At 45.1% G+C, this 14,736-nt stretch overlaps 1 protein-coding gene and 1 long non-coding RNA gene across 5 annotated transcripts in view; both read left to right on the forward strand.

Annotated features, from left to right (window-relative positions):
• The window catches only part of LOC310702832, a 311,903-nt gene that overhangs the window by 155,371 nt on the left and 141,796 nt on the right, over positions 1-14,736 (forward strand). The window lies entirely within an intron of this gene.
• TTC7A (tetratricopeptide repeat domain 7A) overlaps positions 1-14,736 on the forward strand; it is a 183,744-nt gene that overhangs the window by 21,765 nt on the left and 147,243 nt on the right. For all 4 annotated transcript variants that reach the window (XM_083494305.1, XM_083494306.1, XM_083494307.1 and 1 more), the window contains exons 5-8: positions 739-860; positions 6,981-7,059; positions 11,401-11,561; positions 14,149-14,212. In XM_083494305.1, the coding sequence (XP_083350431.1) occupies positions 739-860; positions 6,981-7,059; positions 11,401-11,561; positions 14,149-14,212 (426 nt within the window). The remainder of the gene's footprint in view (positions 1-738; positions 861-6,980; positions 7,060-11,400; positions 11,562-14,148; positions 14,213-14,736) is intronic.

The following is a 14,736-nucleotide window of genomic DNA, read 5'->3' on the forward strand; positions in this document are numbered from 1 at the left end:
TTCTGGGTTAGCGGAGTCTGTAACCTGAAGCGTCTGTAACCTGAAGCATCTGTAACCTGAGGTACCACTGTATTTCTAAATTTGTACCTACACTTGCACGTGAAGATCTGCATATGCAAAATTTACGTAAATCGGTATTTTCATTTTTTTCAGTGATATATTTCCTGTGTGTGCAATGAATTATTGACATTTAAATACCTTCTTGTTTTAAATATATTTGTTCATTGTAAAGTATCTATTTTAATGCATTGAATGATTTCTATGTGCATGTGTGGCATTATACAGTACATACTAGTTAGATGCTTCCCTCCTATGAGTCATAGAGATGTTACATGGTTAATCCAGGCCTGGGCGCACTCAGCTGAACAAGCCCACCAGCTGTGCAGTTGAGCCTGCAAAGTTCTTGGCAATCCTCCTGTTCTAGGCAGGCACCAGAAATTGAGGTTCTTGAGCCCCTAGAGAAACATCTTTTGTGAGTCTGCTGTTTAGCTTGATGGGTCCCAAGCTCTGCAGCAAATTGGCAGACGTATACGGAGGTTTTCTGAGAAATGCAGGCATCTTGCCTGTGAAAACAGTGCAAAAATAGCCAACACAGATGATTTAGTGCAATTTTCAGTTTGTCTCTGCCTCGTCTCGGTTCCCAAACATTAGCCAATTTCTCTGTCCTTTTGGGAGGAAAAATAAAGACACAGTTTTAGCCACCTGCAAACAGTGACGCCTCTTTCCCCCCCCTCTCAGAGCTTCGGCAACACGCATCCGAGAGGCATAAAGGGCACTCAAGCGTCGGCGTTGGACTTTGAGCTGCCTTACTTCCTGGAAGCAGCCCTGCAGAGCGCTTACGTGGCCCATTTGAAAAGAGGGTAGGTGGACGCAGGTTCTCTGCCATTTCGAATGACTGATGCTGAGTCTGGTTTCACGTAACAGGCTTCTGATGCCGTCCTAGAATCATAGAATCATAGAGTTGGAAGAGACCACAAGGGCCATCGAGTCCAACCCCCTGCCAAGCAGGAAACACCATCAGAGCACTCCTGACATATGGTTGTCAAGCCTCTGCTTAAAGACCTCCAAAGTAGGAGACTCCACCACACTCCTTGGCAGCAATTTCCACTGTCGAACAGCTCTTACTGTCAGGAAGTTCTTCCTAAGGTTTAGGTGGAATCTTCTTTCTTGTAGTTTGGATCCATTGCTCCGTGTCCGCTTCTCTGGAGCAGCAGAAAACAACCTTTCTCCCTCCTCTATGTGACATCCTGTTATATATTTGAACATGGCTATCATATCACCCCTTAACCTCCTCTTCTCCAGGCTAAACATGCCCAGCTCCCTTAGCCGTTCCTCATAAGGCATCATTTCCAGGCCTTTGACCATTTTGGTTGCCCTCCTCTGGACACGTTCTAGGCAAAGCACAGACAGAAAAAGGTGCCAGGACCTCTGAACCAGTGCAACACATTGCTGCAAAATGGAAGGGGTGTTCAAACAAATCCCCTTGGACAGTCCTGAAGTGGAAGGAGGGTTTTGCCTCCCTTGCTGCCACAACTGCCAAGCAGAGTAGGCCGGTCATGCGAGAGACTCTCAGGTAGACTGCAACTCCCATTCGCTTATATTCCTTCTTAAACCAAGCTGAAGCAAGACTATTCAGAGAGCGGAGGGTATCCCATTCCCTTGACCCTTGCTGGAGCTCCAGAGCCTGCTTATCCATTAAACCTGGGCTCTGTTAAATTCCCTTTCAGACAGACAGAAGCGCACACCCTAACAGCCATTTTTATGGAATTAATCAGAAATAAAATGCAAGAGGACAAGGACTGAAACCCCTGGTCAAACCGGTGCAGCTGTTAGTTTATTTATTAAATGTTTATTGCATTTATATCACAGCTTTCCTTCCATAAAATACGTACACTCATAATTTCATTTGTATGTTGCCTTTTCTGTACGTTGTATAGGAAAAATTTTAAATGTTTGATGTTTTATTGTGTATTTACTATTCTGCCTTTGAACCACCCAGAGTGGCTGGGGAAACCCAGTCATATGGGCGGAATATAAATAATAAAATTTATTTATTTATTTATTTATTTATTTCTATTATCTCAGTTAAAACCACACTCAAGGCAGCTTACGACATGGAAAAAATACGTAATTTGCAAACATAACAAAAGTAATCATAAAAAACACCACAACGTACACAACCAAATTGAAACAATTTCCACATAAATCATAAGAACGATACCAAAAAAATCATAAGGATGATACAAAAAAAATCGTAAGGATGATACCCCCCCCAAAAAAATCAATAGCAGCAACAACACCCCCATAACAAAAACCCCTAAACAGTACTTCAGCCCCAGTGTCTGTTCAGCAGCCTCAGCTTTTGCAGCTGGAGTCAGTCCGGGCCCCGCCCTCCCAGGCCAGGCAGAAAAAGGCTTGTAAGCAGGGAGAAGCTCTTCAAAGACTCACAGCCAAGATGCTCTCAGAAGCTCAAGCTGGCATGCATGACTCTCCCCCTGCCCAGTTCACCTCACAACAAACAACCCTGTGAGGTAGGTTAGACTGAGAGGCGTTGACGGACCCCAAATCACCCAGACGTGACTGAGTGGGGATTTGAACCTTCATTTCCTAGGTCCTGATCTGACACCCTAACCGCTGAGCCTCTTGGGCTTGCCGATCAGAAGGTCAGCAGTTTGAATCCTCGCAACGTGGTGAGCTCCCGTTGCTCTGTCCCAGCTCCTGCCAACCTAGCAGTTTGAAAGCACGCCAGTGCAAGTTGATAAATAGGTGCTGCTGCGGCGGGAAGGTAAAAGGCGTTTATGTGCACTCTGGCACTCATCACGGTGTCCTGTTGCATCAAAAGTGGTTCTGTGGGTTAAACCACAGAGCCTAGGACTTGCCGATCAAAAGGTTGACAGTTCGAATCCCCGCGACAGGGTGAGCTCCTGTTGCTCGGTCCCTGCTCCTGCCAACCTAGCAGTTCAAAAGCACGTCAAAGTGCAAGTAGATAAATAGGTACCGCTCCGGCAGGAAGGTAAACAGCGTTTCCATGCGCTGCTCTGGTTCGCCAGAAGCGGCTTAGTCATGCTGGCCGCATGACCCGGAAGCTGTACGCCGGCTCCCTCGGCCAATAAAGCAAGATGAGCGCCGCAACCCCAGAGTCGGCCACGACTGGACCTAATGGTCAGGGGTCCCTTTACCTTTACCTGCTGGCCACGTGACCCGGAAAGCTGTCTGTGGACAAACGCTGGCTCCCTCGGCCTGAAAGCGAGATGAGCGCTGCAACCCCACAACCGTCTTGGACTGGACTTAACCATCCAGGGGTCCTTTACCTTTACCTAGTGAGAAAAGAGCCCCAGGCACATACATGCACAGTGCTCTTGTGCCTGATTGGGGGGTGTTCCTCTAGGAACCCCTAAAATCTACGTCAACCCTGTGTTCTGTGCAAACTTACTCCCAAGTCAGTGCTCCTAGGACTGCAGACCTAGGTGTCATTTAATCACAACCCTGAGTGAACCATTAGTGGAAGCAACAGCCTACGTCCCTGAACTATAAGAAAGCTGAGCCGTGTTTCTGCTCTTGGAATGTGAATCATTTCCCTTAAAATTTGGTTTTCAACACAAAGGGTGGGAGAAGACAAGTCACATAGCTTGAGTGGCACACATTTCTTTTTCTGCCACAAGGGGGCACAAGAAGACCCCTTTATAAGTCAAGACTCTTGACGTTTTGGAACAGGGGAGGGACACTTGATTGTGGCCATTATATTATATGAGCGGAGTGGTTTCTATTTCCAGAAGTGGAATTATTTGTGAAAATGCTCTAAATAATGTCGAGTTCTTACAAGGAGACGGGCTGCTAATGTATCATTATTTCCCCTGCTGTCCTCCCATAAGAACCAGAGTGGTTAACAACATAGTACAACGAAGCACAAAATCATAAAAATTAGAGGGAGCTTTATCAACTGTCTAGTCTAACCCATTTGGGGAAGCAGAAAACCAATCTCTCTCCCCTCTGCTCCCACCATTTCTTTCCAGGCCATGGCATAAATTCCAGGTAATGCAAAGGACGAACATAGAATTCCAGGGACATTCACCTGGCATCTTCATTATATATTTTAGGCACCAGGCGAAAGCATTCCTCTTCTACCAGGCCTTTGGCAGATTAATATTCTACAGCCTTTGTTTTGTTTTGATCATTTGCTTGTGTTTTTGTCTTGTATTTCATTCTGTGAACTGCCCTGAGATCTTATGATGAAGGGTAGTATATAAATTTAATTAAACAACAACAGCAATTCTTTGAAAAAGTTGAATGGACACAGAGTTTAAACATCCAACAACAGCTAGAGACCCAAGTTTGGGAAACTATTATCTAATCATACGAATGAATTGGGAACTATATTGAGGATGGAGGGACCTGTGTTGGTGGACTCCAACTCCCATCAGCCCTACCAGAATAGCCAATGGTCTGGGATAATGGGAGAGCTAGTCCAGCAACATCCGGAGCTGCTGGTTCCACAGATCGAAGTGGTCCAGGGGACATATATTTGGGCAAGGAGATCCCACAAGTCAACTGTCCCACAGCTGTTAAGGGCCTTATGTAAAGGTAAAGAACCCCTGGATGGTTAAGTCCAGTCCAAGGTGACTATGGGGTTGTGGCACTCATCTCGCTTTCAGGCTGAGGGAGCTGGTGTTTGTCCACAGACAGCTTTCCGGGTCATGTGGCCAGCATGACTAAACCGATTCTGGTGCAACGGGATACAGTGACGGAAGTCAGAGCGCACAGAAACGCCGTTCACCTTCCTACTGCAGTGGTACCTATTTATCTACTTGCACTGGTGTGCTTTCGAACTGCTAGGTTGGCAGGAGCTGGGATGGAGCAACGGGAGCTTACTCCGGCATGGAGATTCAAATCGCCGACCTTCTGATCAGCAAGCCCAAGAGGCTCAGTGGTTTAGACCACAGCACCACCCGCGTCCCTATATAAGGGCTTTATATACTAATAGCAACACCTTGAACTTGGCAAGGCAGCAAATCGGCAGGCAATGCAGATCTGTTAGCAGAGGTGTTATATGGCGACAGGGTCTCGCTTCTGTCAGAAACCCCCCTGCAGTATTCTCCACTTTCCAGGTCAAGTGCATCCTCATACGAAGTGCACTGTGGTAATTCCATCTTGAAGACACTGGTGCCTGAATAACTATCACCAGCTGATGTGCCTACATATATTTGTTTTCAGTGAATTTAGATGCTTCAGACCTGGTGGTCTGCAATGAACGCACGCGTCCTGCAATATAAATTGTTAAGTAGCCGTCAGATTTGGGAAGAAAGGGCTTCATCAGAGGACATGTTCTTTAGTACGTTGTAACATAAACAACGATCCATTCAGGCACTTCTGTTCATAAAATAGGCCTGCAAAATACTCTTCATTCAAGAAGAAGGAAGTCTATAGGTTTCTTTACACAACCTATAGAAGCCAGCCCCAGCCCAGTGCCCTTTAAATGTTTTGGACTACAGTTCCCATCAACCCCAGCCAGCATAGTCAATGGTTAGGGATGATGGAAGTTGTAGTTCTAAGCAAGTGTAGGTTGTGGAGCTCTTGTTATGTCTATGGCATGGCTTCTGAAACTTGGGTCTCCACCTGTTTTTGGACTACAGTTCCCATCATCCCAGATCACTGGTCCTGCTAGCTAGGGATGATGGGAGTTGTAGTCCAAAAAAACCAGCTGGAGCCCCAAGTTTCAGAAGCCCTGGTCTACGGCATACATAGTTCCCCACTCCCCACCCCAATTCCATTTTCTTCTTCTTTGGTGATCACTCGTAGCCGAGTAAGATTGTCTTCCATGAGCACGGTTTTAAAACAGTGAGACTGTAAGTGACTGTGGAGGCCAATTCGGAATCCACACGTCCTTCCACAGTGGGGACATAGGTTTCCAGGTGGGAGTTGATCACGGTAAGGATTTGCCAAATGTGCCTTCCTCTTAGAACATTTCTCCCTTTCATCCTGAGTTCGAGCGTCTTCAAAGCCCATGGCACCTTTGGTAGAGGCTATTCTCCAATTGGAGCACTCGCAGGCCAGTGTTTCCTATTTGTCAGTGTTCATGCTACATTTTTTTTCAAGATTTGCCTTGAGAGAGTCGTTAAACCTCTTTTGTTGACCATCAGCATTATGCTTTCCATTTTTACGTTCTAAATAGAGTAAGGTAAAGGGACCCCTGACCATTAGGTCCAGTCGTGGCCGACTCTGGGGCTGCCGGCGTACAGCTTCTGGGTCATGTGGCCAGCATGACTAAGCCACTTCTGGCGAACCAGAGCAGCTCATGGAAATGCAGTTTACCTTCCCACCGGAGCGGTACCTATTTATCTACTTGCACTTTGACATGCTTTCGAACTGCTAGGTTGGCAGGAGCAGGGACCGAGCAACGGGAGCTCACCCCGTCGCGGGGATTCAAACCGCCGACCTTCTGATCGGCAAGTCCTAGGCTCTGTGGTTTAACCCACAGCGCCACCCGTGTCCCCTCTAAATAGAGTAGTTATCATCATTTTGTCATCATTTCACCATCGTGGCAACACTGAGGTAGAAGAGACTTAAGCTGTTGAGCTTGGCCCAACCAAGATCACACAGTGACCCTTATGGGTGAGTGGAGGTGTGGGTCCAAGTCTGTACTCCTAGACTGCTGCTTGAACCACTGAACCTCATCTTATGTGCCAAGGACAAAGCGATTAGATGCTATCCTTCAAAAGATCTTTAAAACAGGATGCAGGAAAAGCTTCCAAATGTCTCCTGTACTCATCAGAGTCCGTCTCATATTCCACCATCTGGGATGAGCTATCCTTCTAAGGTCTCATTCATTTGTTTTTTATTACGATTAGCCCAACCTGAGCATGATTGGGTAATTTTTTTTTGAAATGTCAGAGATGTTCTGTTTTTCCCTCTCTCTCTTCATCGTGTTAGTTCACAATCAAATCAGCCCTAATTTACATTTCTTGCCGTTTCCTTCCTCTTAGCAACATCGTAAAAGGAATACGAAACCTCCGAGACTTATTGCGGACCATGGAAACGAAGTCTACCCAGAGCTTCAGAATGGTAAGCCCAGGAGATGAGGTAGCCCTTCATTTAGCAGATGGCAATTTGAGGAAAGGAGAAGGGGAAAAAAGACAGTTGGGATTCTTTAGTACTATTCCTTCCTATGGACTGTGAGTCCAGCCTTGCAATTTTTCATCGTTTAATGGGATAACAAGGTTGGATGGAATTGGAATTGGGAAACACCCGTAGAGAGAAGTTCTGATTTTAGGCTGACTTTTGCATGCCTGTTTTGCTTACTAGGTTCTTTTCCACATGAGCGCAATTGCAAAATCCAGTGACAAAATACGTTCCTTATGATTGGCATTTTCAGCCTAATGCTCAATTGTTTTCTTCAGCTTTGTCTAAGAGCTCTGTGAATGTTGCAATTTTGTGAAAAGAAAATGCAGTACAGTGGTACCTCGAGTTAAGAACTTAATTCGTTCTGGAGGTCCATTCTTAACCTGAAACTGTTCTTAACCTGAAGCACCACTTTAGCTAATGGGGCCTCCCGCTGCTGCCACACCGCCAGAACACAATTTCTGTTCTCATCCTGAAGCAAAGTTCTTAATCTGAGGTACTATTTTTGGGTTGGCGGAGTCTGTAACCTGAAGCATCTGTAACCTGAAGCGTATGTAACCCGAGGTACCACTGTAATAGGCAGAAAGGTGTATGTGGGCATGTGGGAGGAAGGTGAGGGGGATGGAGTTTGATTCTGAAACGGATCCATTTTGGCTGTGGAGATTCTCCAGCCTTCCCCACTGCCCCTAATTTCCCCAAACTTATTGAGGTGGGTTGGGGACAGAGAGGAGCGCTCCAAGAAACTACCATACTAGGGTTCCGTGTACTTTGGGTCAGCATTAAGCGATGCCAGGAGCTATGAAAAATGTAGTTCCTGTGGTTTGCAGAAGCTGGGATGCTGCTGTGGACATGTGCTGCAATGCCCAGGAAGAAGAAGAAGAGTTTGGATTTGATATCCCGCTTTATCACTACCCTAAGGAGTCTCAAAGCGGCTAACATTCTCCTTTCCCTTTCTCCCCCACAACAAACACTCTGTGAGGTGAGTGGGGCTGAGAGACTTCAGAGAAGTGTGACTCGCCCAAGGTCACCCAGCAGCTGCATGTGGAGGAGCGGGGAATCGAACCCGGTTCACCAGATTACGAGTCCACTGCTCTTAACCACTACACCACAAGGAAAGTTGGGCAACATGGGAATTTAATTCCCCATGATTCCTAGTCTCGCAGGGTGATGGCCTCACCTACTTTCAGCAGCATCCAACTGCACTGCAAATAGGCGGTATTTGTTCTGCATTATACGTAAATCAGCCTGACAATAGCCTACAGTAGTTTAAGTAATGAAACCTGCAGCCTGTTTTATTATTATTACTCTTGAAAAGCGAGGTACACAGAAACAAAATTAACAACACGAGGAAAATCACGCTGCAATAAAACTATGGGGTACTGGATAAAATCAAGAATCTGCATTAGAACAATAAACAGTAATAATAAAAGAAAGCTAATCTTTTAAAAAAAATTATTGAGGGTATTTAAACCGAACAAAATAATGCAGAAATATAAAGTGTAGAAATATAAAGTATAATGTAGTAATATAAAGAAATATAGAACAAAAATGAAAGGTATACAGTGGTACCTCGGGTTACAGATGCTTCAGGTTACAGACGCTTCAGGTTACAGACTCCACTAACCCAGAAATAGTACCTCGGGTTAAGAACTTTGCTTCAGGATGAGAACAGAAATTGCACCACCATGGCGCCGCAGCAGCAGGAGGCCCCATTAGCTAAAGTGGTATTTCAGGTTAAGAACAGTTTCAGGTTAAGAATGGACCTCCAGAACGAATTAAGTTCTTAACCGGAGGTACTACTGTATTATGTCACTATATATGCAAGCAACTATAAATCCATATATGCTTGGCTAGTATATAGGTATGTAAGTGTTGTCATTATCCAACTACATAATCTTTAAAACCCTGAGTAAAGTACTAGGAAGCTGATTCTGTAGTTTAAAGGGCTTCTACCGCCACTTGCTCCCAGTCTAAGGAATAGCAGGACCACCAAAAGTTTCCCATTACCAGATCTTAGCTGAAATTACGATGCACACCTAGACACTCTAGTCTCCCCTGTCTTCCTCCAGTGCCTCTGAGAGATGTTCAGAAGCCTTTTTAAATAAACCACAGCCTATCATTTCATCCAATCCTGACAAATGGTGGTTGATCTTAACTATTGCTTTAAAAACCCCCAAAGCCAAGCTAACTTCAAACTACGAATAGCAAGAAACTATAATTCGTTCCATGCTTTAAGCTGATGCAGGGCGTTAGATGAAGTTGGAGGTCGATTCCAAGTCAGTGTTCTAAGATTAACCACAGTGTAGAGTTTGGATGTAACGCTAAACCGTGGTTAATCAAAAATGGGAATGAAAGCTTCCCTGCCAGCCATGATGAAGGAAGATCAGGGAAAAGTGGGAGCCCAGTGCTGAGCGTGGCTTGTTCTCAACATCTCAAAATCGTGGTTTATCATGATGTTTGAAATGCTACTTCTTCAAATTATTAACGATGTAATTGCTTCTAAATTATTGGGCTATTTCGAAGGGTGAAGACTTCGGTTTTAATATTGTATTGCTAATTCGGTTTCAAAATATTTTTAACAGCATCAATGACAAAAAACGCTTTTTAGATAGGATTAACATGACAAAGCATACAATTAAATTAATTTGGAATACTACATGGCAATCTGTGAATGCCTTTTACTTGCATTGTATTCTAAGCAATAATAATGCTCCCCCCCACACTTTTATTTTTTCTTTTGCCAAAGACTGTTATAATATAAATCAAAGACTTGGGCTATTCCAATTTGTCTGGTTTTATTCATAACAAAAGTGGAAGTAATTGAAACTGCTAGTGAAACGTGCAGTAAAGCAAACACACCCACAAACACACACAGACACTCTCTCAAAGAAAGTAGGGCTTTATTTACTGTGGCTTCCCCCAAAGAACAATACAAACCATAGTTTACCCATCACAGGGTGGTAGCTCAGTTGGTGGAGCAGTAGATTCTTAATCTCAGGGTTGCGGGTTCGAGCCCCATGTTGGGAAAAACATTCCTGCATTGCGGGGGCAGGGTGGGGTTGGACTAGATGACTCTTGCAGTGTGAGACTAAATAGGGGAAGGGTTCACAGTTCAGTGTAGAATACATGCTTTTCATCCCAAAAGCCCCAGCTTCAATACCTAGAACCTGCAGCTTAAGGAAAAGGAAAGGAGAAGGAGAAGGAGAAGGCATCAGTTGTTGAGAAAGACTCCTGGCTGAGACACAGGAGTGGTTCTGTCTGTTGGAGTAGACAACTGTGTGCTGGATGGAAAAATAGCCTGAGCTAGTTGAACTCTCTGTTTCCTAGCTGGTGTTCCACATTGTGAACTGTGTCATGGGTCCCACTTAAAATTGTTAATAATAATAATAATAATAATAATAATAATAATAATAATAATATCCCACCCTCCCCAGCCAAGACCAGGCTCAGGTCAGCTGACACCAGGTATAAAAACAATTGATTGAAATACAACTTAAAAACAAGATTAAAATACGACATTAAAACATTAAAAATGCAGCCTCATTTCAGTAGGAACTCAAATCAAAAACTTTTTTTGGGATGAGAACGTTAAGTCTTCACCAACGCCAACTATCCAGAGAGCCAGTGTGGGGTAGTGGTTAAGAGCGGTAGATTCGTAATCTGGTGAACCGGGTTCGCGTCTCCGCTCCTCCACATGCAGCTGCTGGGTGACCTTGGGCCAGTCACACTTCTTTGAAGTCTCTCAGCCCCACTCACCTCACAGAGTGTTTGTTGTGGGGGAGGAAGGGAAAGGAGATTGTTAGCCGCTTTGAGACTCCTTAAAGGGAGTGAAAGGCGGGATATCAAATCCAAACTCTTCTTCTTCTTCTTCTGGTCCTACGTGGGCCAGAAAAAAGCCAGGGAAGTCCCCAAATAGGAGTTCCATTACAGAAAGAGAAAGGAAAAAGGAAAGAGGGGGAGGGGATCAAGTTGATTCCAAGCCAAAGGCCAGGCGGAACAACTCATTCACAAATGTTACCCATATATACTACTGGAGCTGAGAATCCTAAGAACGAAAGCCATACCCAAAAGCAAAGCATTTCTATGCGTACTTGAGACAGCTGGAAAGGTGAGTCGTGTGTGGCTGTCCTGACCGAGTTAAAAAAGCAATCTGATACAGATCCGACGTATCATGTGTACTGGCTCATAGCAAGTTGAATCATCAACCTGGTAGGCAAATAGGTGTCACTGTGGGCTTTTAAAAAAAAAACATGTTTCCCTCATTTTCTGTCCATTCTTCTCCAGACGGCTGCCAAGCAGTTGGCAGAGCTGCTCTTGCACTCCCTGAGCGAAGATTGTTACTGGAGCCCCTTATCTGATCCTCTCCCCGAGTTCATGAACAAAGAGGATAATTTGTACATCTGCACTACCCTTCGCCGAAGACTGCAGCTACACACTGGAGATAAGTGCGTATAGAGTTCTTTGGGGCTGTTACATCCAGGGCCAGATAAAATAACATGAAAGGGCAGGCAGTCAAGACACTTAGCAACGGCTGGCTGGTACTGTTCGTTTGTATGCTACTTGCAAAACCCTCGCAGTTGTTGGCTTAATAAAAAAAATTCCTTCCAGTAGCACCTTAAAGACCAACTAAGTTAGTTCTTGGTATGAGCTTTCGTGTGCATGCACACTTCTTCAGATACACTGAAACAGAAGTTGCCAGATCCTTCTATGTAGTGAGAAGGTGGGGAGGGGTATTACTCAGAAGGGTGGTGGGAATGGGTGATTGTCAGATAGCTGAGATGAGCCTGTTGATGACTCTTAACAACTGCAATAGGTCTTACAGGAAAAGGCAAGGGGTGAGAAGGTGAAAAATGGCTTAGTCATGTATAATGAGATAAGAATCCAATGTCCACAGTTGTTGGCTGTGTTGGTTGCAATGCCCTGTAGATTTCAGTTCACTTACCGAAGGAGAAAGAAGCCCTCTTCACACCTGAGTCATGTGATGACAAGAGCTGTGGAGCTTGGCCCTTAGCTCCACCCCCAAGTCACATGTGTCCTCCCTCAGCTGTCAGCGGTCCCAACACCATGTCTGTCATAACTTGGGCAGTGGCGGGAGGTAAGAGGGAGTTTCAGTACGAACTTCTCTATGAACGGAGACTCCCTGTGCCATTTGGATAACCTTTTGGCCCAGTTTCTATATTGTTCCAAAAGCCGATACATGCAGGAATACCCTCCCTGCTGCAGACATTATGGTGAACATGTTAATGGCAAAGACAGGAGGAGCAATGGTGGGAATTGGACTCAATGCAAGGCCCCTACAGCCTCCTTCCCCAGACTTACCCACTCCATGGGAGTAACAGGTGAAGTGGGCAAGAATCCCTCACAGATTTCTGATATTCTAGTGTTATTATTAGAGGGACGTGGGTGGCGCTGTGAGTTAAACTACAGAGCCTAGGACTTGCCGATCAGAAGGTCGGCGGTTCGAATCCCCACGACGGGGTGAGCTCCGTTGCTCAGTCCCTGCTTCTGCCAACCTAGCAGTTCGAAAGCCCCCACATTACTCCTGAAGGAATGTAGCCCTTGAGGGAAAACGGGTTGCCCCCCCCCCCCCGTTCTAGGTATATAGTTTCCCCCTACTATGAAAAGCACGTATCATGAAATGTGCTGAATATAGTTTGCAGGTAAGCTAGTGAATTGATAACTACTAACAAAAAATATAAGGGACGCGGGTGGCACTGTGGGTTAAACCACAGAGCCTAGGGCTTGCTGATCAGAAGGTCGGCGGTTCGAATCCCCGCGACGGGGTGGGGTCCCGTTGCTTGGTCCCTGCTCCTGCCAACCTAGCAGTTCGAAAGCACGCCAAAGTGCAAGTAGATAAATAGGTACCGCTCCGGCGGGAAGGTAAACGGCGTTTCCGTGCGCTGCTCTGGCTCACCAGAAGTGGCTTAGTCATGCTGGCCACATGACCCGGAAGCTGTACGCTGGCTCCCTCAGCAAATAAAGCGAGATGAGTACCACAACCCCAGAATTGGCCATGACTGGACCTAATGGTCAGGGGTCCCTTTACCTTTACCTTTACTAGTGTTATTATTATTGTTATTATTGATTGAGTTTATATACTGCCCTATACCTGGAGGTCTCAGGGAGGCTCACTGAAAAGATCACAACATATATAATCAGAATAAAAACAACAGCCCAATAACAACAACCCCTGAAAAGAGCCACATTTTAAAAGGCCTGGTTAAAAAGGAATGTTTTTGCATGGTGTCTAAAGGTGTATAATGAAGGCGCCAGGCTAACTTCCCTGGGGAGAGCATTCCACAGACGGGGAGCCACTGCAGAGAAGGCCCGTTCTCGTGTTGCCACCCTCTGGACCTCGAGGAGGAGGCACACGAAGATGGCCTCAGAAGAAGGGCCTCAGAAGATTATGTCAGGGTCTGGGCAGGTTCATGTTTAAAGAGTAGTCCTTGAGTTTTTGAGGTCCTGGCACCATGAGGGAAGCAGAAGATCAGTTTGGCTAGAGGAGGAAAAAATCTAGTAACAGGAAAGGATATGTGTTAGCTCTCAGGGTCTGAAGTTGGAGGGTTGGGAGATGTGTATTAGGGAACGAAGGTCTTGGAGGAATGGCAAAGAGCTGAGGAGGTTTGTGCTGGATTTCAGATATTAGCTCAAAACCACAGGCAGGTCTTTGGTTGTGGGTCTCTGTGGGCCCCGTACAATCTGTGTTTTATTACCATTTTCTTAATATCCCATCTGTGAAAACTTAACTTGTCATCTGGAGTTGTTGTTTTTTGCCCAGGAGAGAAATTGCTTCATGTGTAGAAGTTGTGTCTAACCAAACAGCTTTGCCTCGCTTGAGTCAGGGCTGAGTTTTCTCTTAGGATACACCCTGCCGCTTTTAGTCATCCTGGCCTGAAGAAGCGGTTATATAACGTATGAATCATGCATGAGACGGTTCAAGTTACTAGTCCTGTGGTGGTGTTAACAAGAGTGTCCCATGAGCGAGCTGCTGGTGTTGCTTATATTAAAACAACAGGTTTGTTTATCTTTCAGCATCTACAGCCCCCATGACAACGTTGAAGAGGCGCTCCTCCTCCTCCTTATCAGTGAATCTATGGTAAGCCAGATAGGAATACTTATAAAGAGGGGTAATAATGAAAGCATGCAATAATCATTAGGATAATACTTGGTATTTTCAGGATGGCATTTCCAGGTTTCTTTTGCGATCTGCAAACTGGCTTCCTGTTCACAAAATCTTGCCTGTTCAGTGGGGAAGAAAGCAGCAGTTGTCTTTTAATACAGCAGAGAGAGGGAGAGAGCTGCCACTTGTTTTTGTTTTTCGAAGCATCGCTCAATGATGACAGATTAAGCAAACGTTCAGCGAGCAGTCTGAGAAATTTAATAGAAAACTGTGACTCACCCTTAACGTGGCATAGGAACAATATCATCACCCCCCTTTCTTTCTTTTGCAAAACAGGCTTAATTTTTATTTAATTAAAAAGAAGTCTTTTCTTCACTGTGTTATATGAACCTTATTTTAAAACCGCCCAGAGTGGACCAGGTGACAAACAACAGATCTTTGGTGCTTTGGTGCTGATGATTTATTGATTTATACCTTGGGGTGTTTTTTTAACAACAAAT

This window comes from Podarcis liolepis, assembly GCF_965112155.1.
Source record: "Podarcis liolepis genome assembly, chromosome: 3".
Taxonomy (NCBI): domain Eukaryota; kingdom Metazoa; phylum Chordata; class Lepidosauria; order Squamata; family Lacertidae; genus Podarcis; species Podarcis liolepis.